At 28.3% G+C, this 7,932-nt stretch overlaps 1 protein-coding gene across 1 annotated transcript in view; it reads left to right on the top strand.

The window, feature by feature from the left end:
* The window catches only part of LOC100167705 (ribonuclease P protein subunit p30-like), a 5,077-nt gene extending 3,546 nt beyond the window's left edge, over window positions 1-1,531 (top strand). The window contains 4 exon segments of the mRNA NM_001293346.1: window positions 142-336; window positions 393-460; window positions 1,074-1,153; window positions 1,219-1,531. Of these exon segments, the coding sequence (NP_001280275.1) occupies window positions 142-336; window positions 393-460; window positions 1,074-1,153; window positions 1,219-1,277 (402 nt within the window). The 3' untranslated portion in view covers window positions 1,278-1,531.
* Window positions 1,532-7,932: the final 6,401 nt, after the last annotated feature.

Genomic DNA, 7,932 nt, shown 5'->3' with positions numbered 1-7,932 from the left:
ACTAATTCATTGCCATATTATGTGTTGTTCAATAATTAATTATTCATACTTTTATTAGTATTACAATACTTACTACTTGTCACATTTTAATATAATTTTGCTTTAATATATTTTTAGTTATTATTTGTTTTCATTTTTTAGGACATAGTCACTTCACCATCAGTAGATATTATAACTTGTAACATGAAAACATCTATAACTCCAAAAGACTACACAATCGCAGTTGAAAAAAACATTTATTTTGAAATATCCTATTGTCCAATGTTATTTGGTTCTAGTACACGTCAAGATACTTTTACTTTAGCTCATCTACTTTATATTAAAGGAAAATCGAAAGTAAAATAGAAAATTTTAATTTTAATTCATGTAACTAAACTTTTCTCTTGTTTCAGAACTTAATAATTACAAGTGGGGCAGCTAATAAACTAGACATACGCAATCCTCATGACGTAATGAATTTGTATCCTTCGATAGAAGTTTAAATTGAACAATAAATTAAAAATGTTGTAACCTTTAAAGGATAATTAAAAATGTTGTAACCTTTAAAGGATAATTAAAAACCAATTATCAAGTATAAAACAGTGCTCAAAATGGACCAGAACGCACAGGAACTGCGAGTAGTCACAACACCCCCCCCCCATCAAAAAAAAAAAAAAAATAATAACATTAAGCTTTAAGGAAATGATTATGAACTCTTAATTGTTGTTAAGATAATAAAAAAAAAATTTTGCTTAGAATATGTGTTTATATTTGATTGTAAACATAAATTAAATTAGTTTTAGTTTAAAATTAATATGAATTATTTATAAACACATAAAGCATATTAATTTTATAATTGTTGCACCTTTGCAGTTCGTAACATTTTCCATTTTGAGCACTGGAATTAAAATAAAACATTGACTTATATTATAAATTATAATAAGTCAATATTTTATTTTTTAAATGCTCTCGACACTCAATTTGTTGGTATCTCTATCTATATTCTGTAAGTTAAACTAAAAGTATTTCAGTGTAATAGACATGTTTAATGTTATTCATTAGTTTTAATAAATATTTCTTGACTATAAATTCAGAGGTATTTTACTAGGTCTTTCAAGAAAACAATCAACCAAATCAGTCACTCAAGGATGTTATTCAATTATTTTAAAGAGCTGTATGTTCCATCATTCACTATTTTATTAACATTATATAATAAATAACATAAACTATATTTTTCAGATGGTCGGAAATTAGGAAAGTCTGCAATACATTTGAAACCTATGAACAACAGTTCTTAATATTAATTTTTATTATAATTACAATAAAAAATATATGTATAATACAATTTTGTAATTTTAATAAAAATATTAAAACCATTTGTTATATGTATTATTTGCTTCATATTAAATATTGAATGTATTATATTTATAATATTAATTAATTAGGTATATATTATTATTTACAATTTATAATTTTGATAATTTAATCAACAAATTATGTTATTTTATGGCTTAAAAATGGCCAAATTATTTAAAATGTTTTACACAAATTATTTCATTGATGCATGATTTGATTAAATGGTTTTTAGAACTTGTATCTGGCTATAAATTATGGAAGTTTAACTGTAAAATTCTGATAGTACTATTGTATATAATACACACACTACGAAACATATTCCTTTTTAAAAATATAAATAATATGTTGCAATAATTATAATGTTGAACCTAATTAGTAATTTAACATAGAAATCAGTCATATTTAAACCAGATACTGTATAGTTGTTTTTATGTTATATAGTTGTCCCGTCCAGTTTTGCCCGTGCCAAAGATTTATTTTTTTATAAATATATTTGCTTTATGCCAAATTACAAATTTTTACTAATTATAATAGTATGGTATCCCTAATTCCTATAAATAAATAATTAAAATATTCTATTTTTGTGAGTTGAAAAAAATGCACGTGTGAGCTATCCTTTAACTACCTATGTGGTCTTTAAAATAAGCTATAAACACCCTCCTGAGTCTCAAAATATCTGTTGATATGACTTTTATTGAAAATGATTCAGTAATTTTTGGGTCTATTCATTTCGAATAAACCAACGCGGGTAAAATATATAGTGACCAATTATTGTTAAAATTATTATATACAATCATAATAATAATTATTATATTCTATGTAACCAATGTAAACGTAGATAAATCCCATGGAAAATAGGACATTTAGTTTTTCCCAAATTTTCAAATTTTTCTTTCGCTAAAACCCTCATTCAGACTATTACTAAAATTTTTAGAAAAAATTAACTAATTTGTGATGCGGTTACTAACAAACAGCATCTTTTTTTATTCTTTAGTCATTTAGATAATATGTTCAAATTACACATTATTATATGTATTTTACTAGTGCTTTAGCATGCTAAGTCGTAATAATAATATAACTATATTATTGCTATATATATTATGATTTAGATCAGAGGTCTCAAACCTACGGGCTACGGCCCTCGTGCCGAATCCGACCCACCAAAGTTTTTGCACCGGCCCGTCAAACTAATAAATGTTCTGAAAATATTATATCTAATTAAAATGTATTTATTATTTTTTTCTTTTAATGTTAAGAGGACGTCGCTCCCGCATAATATGTCGTCTCCGTATTACTACGTGCGTTTTGTTACGGGAAAGAATCGAGAAGGCTTCATAACTAAGAAACGAAATTTTCACCATATATAAAGGAGAACTTTGTTGTGCAATATAATTTTTATTTTTTTAATATCACTTATGCGAAAAAAGTTCTTATTGCTTAAAAATTCATTATTATTTGTGTTTTTCAAATTTAAATAACTTTTTTTGAAGTTCCGATTGTGAAAAAATTAAAACGATATTGCACTGCCAAAGTACTACTTTTTATGTGGTGAAAATGTCGTTTCTTAGTTATGACTGTAGCGTTCTCGGTTCTTTCCAGCACAAAATTGTTTTTGCTATGTTGTATATTAGAGACACATGCGAGTGCAACGTCCTCTTAATCGTAATGGTTTATAATTGTCATACATAAAAATGTTAGTCCGCGTTTCCAAAGCGTATCTCAAATTTGGCCCGCTGTAAAAAAGGTTGGAGAGTGAAGACCCCCTGATTTAGACAATGATCTTATATACTATGTTTCTAAAAATTATTGATTATATTTCAGTATACTTAATTTCATACTAATGTCTAATTCATACAGAATGTGAATGAATTATATTCATCTTATCTGGATAAACTTATGATTATATTTTACTATTTACTTGGTGCTGAAAATTGATCTAATTAAATTAAATTATTTTAACTTTAAAATTATACACATATAAAAAATAAAAATCATTCTAGGTTATTGACTTAAGGGTGCCGGTGCCGGTCATTTATTAAGGAGTAAAATGTAGGCAATTCAATTCACATGCGAGAACGTGGATGTGTGTGAGTATGTAAATCGATATTAGTGTGAGACGCGCAGACAAAGAAATTTACGCACACGCTTGCACAAGTTAGTGATTGACTTTGATGACTATTATCGAAGCACTATTTTGATGAACAAAAATGCATTTACAGGAAAAACTCTCACGACTCGTTGATATGTCGGATTTTGGTCATTTTTTTTTTATCCGAAAGATGAGAATTTGCATGTCAAATTACAGCTCGAATTTTTATTTTACTTTAAATAGTAGTAGAAAAATACGTCTAAAAAAGAACGAATATTGTGCATTATTCAAATGCATATTCCAGCTTCTATAATTATAAATTATAATTTTCAATATCAGCCTTTGATCCGAGCTACAAAATGTTCTCTACTTTTAAATAAAAAAAAATTAACGAAATCCGACTATTCTACAGAGCGTGAGAATTTGTAAAATGTTTAAAATTAACTATTTTTCAGCCCAGACACTTTTTAAATTGCATATTATTATCTAAGAGTTAAGACTCAAATGTCAGAATTTATTTTTAAATTTCCCCTCTTTATAACCATTTTATACTTCCTTAGTAAATTATTTCCAAAATAATTAATTAAATATACAATCTAAATAATCATTTAGAAATTAATGATAATATTGATTTGCATGAATTTAAAATTAGGAATATTGTTTATTTTTTTAAAGAAAGATCGATTCCCTAAATTCAATAAAATATTCAGTATGCATTATACACTAAATATTGCCTTGCATCATAAGGAATTTATTAAAATGCTCTCATCATTATATTCTAATTCAAAAGTGGACAGTTTCTCTTTTACTTATTAATAAGTGCAATTAACAATTGTTCTACCACTAATAAACATTTATATATGCAACATGATAAATAATATATTAGTTTTAAAAATCAGCGAACAAAAAGCAGAATAATGATGAGAAATGGAGAAAAGTAAATTAAGTACAAGAAAAAAATTAAAGTATTCCAAATCAAAAAAAGGTGGGCAAGTGGATATTGCTCTACTGTACTCTAGGTTACAAAATGGTCACTGTAATTGATAGTGTTAAATTTTAATTCAATAATAAAAAAAAAATGTTGAAATTTTAACAAATATAGAAATTGATAAAATAAATACATGGTGTAAATTTCATGTATCTACAGTAATTCATTTTGAATTACAGAAAAATAAGAAATAATAATAAATGTTTATAAAAAAAATTTTGATTGTTTTTAATATTTTTCAACTACCATTGGAACAATATATAAAGAGCCTTGTATTAAATTTTCAAGTGAAAACTAAAAAAATTGGAAACTGAAAATATCCGTAAACCGCTTAAAAAAAGTCAAAATATATTGAAAATTGTGTATGAAACTCCATTAGTTGATAAAAATTTAGAAAAAAATTACCCACTTGTTACAAGGAAGAGAACATTAAATGAAAAGCTTTGGAAGAAAAATGTAAGGAAAACAAAAAAGCTACATAGTGAATTCTATTTTAGTATAACAGGAAAAATTATACCTTGTAAGACAGTATGTAAATGTATTAAAAATATCACAATTTTGTCCCAGAATTAAACCAAAAGGAAATTTTTACTAAATTTTATGAGATTGATAGTTGTTATGATTTACATTCGGCATTTTTATTTGGCTTACTTATGGTAGTTAATAAAAAAATAACATACACAAAAAATGCAGATACTTCTAAGAGACATTTTTCAAGCGAATATTATTTACTATTAAATATTATTAACCATGATAATAAGTATTAAAAATATAAATATAATATAAAATATCCACACGACCACACTGTTAAACTGTTACCGCTCAGAATCGTTTTTCGTATATCATTTAATTCAAATTGAATACCATCCATTACACAGTGACCCACTTGAAAACTACTGTACAGCAGAGTGACATCCACTTACCCACATTTTTTACGTTGTTATTTTGTTTTTCAATATGCATTTCTTTAAATAGTTTTCAACGCCAGATTTTAAGCTGTTTATTAAGCATTTTCAATGCTCTAATATTTTTAGTTTTTTTTCATAATTTTAGATAAAATTTGGTATACTTTGTAAAAAAGAATGTTAAAGTGCAATAAATTATTTTGCTACTCTAATGATAAAATTGTAAATTTGAACTTTAAATGCTTATAAAAAAATGGTGACTTTGTATTTTTAACATTTTCCAACTGCTATTGTACATTTGTACCAATGTATCAGGAGGCTCGTAATAAATTTTTAAGCTTTTTTACCCAACAACAAAATCGATTTTGGTTTTTGTTGTAAGTGTAATTCTAAAATAAATGTCCGTAGATACATGAAATGTTGACTGAATTTTTATATTTATATTTTCTACACACCATATAGGCTCCTAATTTATTGTTTCAAAGACAGATGAAAAATATTAAAAATCTTGATTATATTATCATTAATTTTTTTTTACATAAGTATGTCAATGATTTGTATTTATTTTTCTAAATTTTATGTACTTGGCCGTTGTCATTATACAATACCTACATTATTATTTAGCGATACAATTCGTATCGATTACCTTTATCGCGTAGTTTATAATAATAATATTATAAGGACACTTCCATAATAAGACATCCCGTATGATAAGTGACTGATATATTTTTTTTTACGCGGAAATGTGTGCCAATAAAAATGCATAATATTATAATATTATTATTATTATAAACGGACGCAAACAATAAACGTAAATCCAGACTTCTTCCAAGAAGGCACCACATGACTGCTGTGACCGACGTCTAATATTACAAGATGGTTGCGTGGTGAGTGGTGAGTGAAATATTGTTTTATGCGGGTTACTACTATTAAAGAATAACATACATTATAATAATGTAATAATAATAATAATAACGGTCAGATCATTGAATAAACTCCAATTAAAGTTTAAACAGTGTGTACGATTACGATTACAGTGTATATACGGTTGCATCGATGTATATCGAATTTATCCGTTTACGTCGCTCAGTAGACACATAGCTTAAGTGTTAAAGTTTTGACCATTAATGGATAAAAACTGTGTCTCGGTAGGTTAGGAGTAGGTCCGAGTTCGAATCCGTCGGAATGTTATTCGGGCGGCGACCGTCTGTGCCATTTGGCTTAACACGGCCGCCCGAAATCTGATTTTTTTTTCAATTTTTTTTCACGTTATTTTTCATATAAATGATATAATATAATATACACTATATAGGAAAATGTTAATATTTATTGGTTAATATTACATTATATGGCTGTATATTATAAATTATGTACAGCTATATATGTTATTTAACAACATTTTTTTATTTTCACTCAAGTGTCATTGTTATATAATATCATACAATAAATACATATTATATTTGTTTTAAACTATTTCGAATGTTGTGTAATTGGGCTTTTGGAAAATATTATTTTTTCTCTTCACTCATAGCCACTAGACACTGGGTCTGCAATCCACCGTAGGATAGCAATATATAAACACTACAGGTACATGTTTATATGTATTGTATTGGTTAATATAATATGTTAGTATATTATGTTCGGTAACGTCGGAAAGGCGAGGACGTCGTCGGACATGGATACGGTTGACGGGGCGAGTGGAGGTACGCGAGGACCCTATGGGTCGTGTGGTCGGTATTCGGCTCGTCGTGTCGTAGGTCGGTGAACGAATGACGTAGGGCGCGATCGCTAGTCGTACAGAACGTGCGACTCTGTCGAGGGCGGTGATCAAAGAGAACGCTGGCCGGTAGGTCGGCCGCGTCGTCCATCATGGACGGTCCATGGGAGACGCGACATCGAGATGGAAAAGGAACATAAATATAAATTATCACAGAAGTTGTATAAATAAAATATTCCACGAATATCAATTAACAGAGGTCCGGTACACGGACGGTAACGAAAGGTGGGAGAAACGTGGTGATACGATTTCGCCTCATCATTCTTCATTATCAACTGCCATACGGTGAAAATGATAACGAGGTTATGTTTCATGCATCGGCCGGCACTGGTCATCAGTGAACTGTTTGAGTGCAACGGTTCAGAGTTGTGACTTGTGAAAAACTGTAATTAAATCGTGGCTGTAATCTAGGATAAACACCAGCGTCTGACGTCAGCCGTGTGCTTTATTTTGTCATTTAAAGATAATGATGCATTGTGTAACCTGTAAACCTTTAATAATGATTCATTAGTAATTAAACTTAAATAATTTTATGGTAGTATTATAGTCATGTTCTTAAATCATGGGGTACATCGAGCAATATTTAGACGGCGATGAGCAACGGCCGAGACTGTCCGAGGGCGGAAGGTGTTTACGTAAGTTGTGTTCATATTTTTTCGGAAATTCTGGTCATTCTAGTATTCGCATGACTGATGTTTTTCACCATCACTAATTTTTAAAATCCAAATTTTCGACTGCGGTCGTCGTGTAGTTTGCGTTCTGATTGCTTTGCTGACAGTAAAACATGGTTAACCTCATTTAAATAGGAAGGTACCGTCGTACCGATATAATACACAAA

Source organism: Acyrthosiphon pisum, chromosome X (assembly GCF_005508785.2).
Source record: "Acyrthosiphon pisum isolate AL4f chromosome X, pea_aphid_22Mar2018_4r6ur, whole genome shotgun sequence".
NCBI lineage: Eukaryota > Metazoa > Arthropoda > Insecta > Hemiptera > Aphididae > Acyrthosiphon > Acyrthosiphon pisum.
The sequence above is the reverse complement of the archived record's forward strand: the minus strand, read 5'-3'. Positions and strand labels throughout refer to the sequence as shown.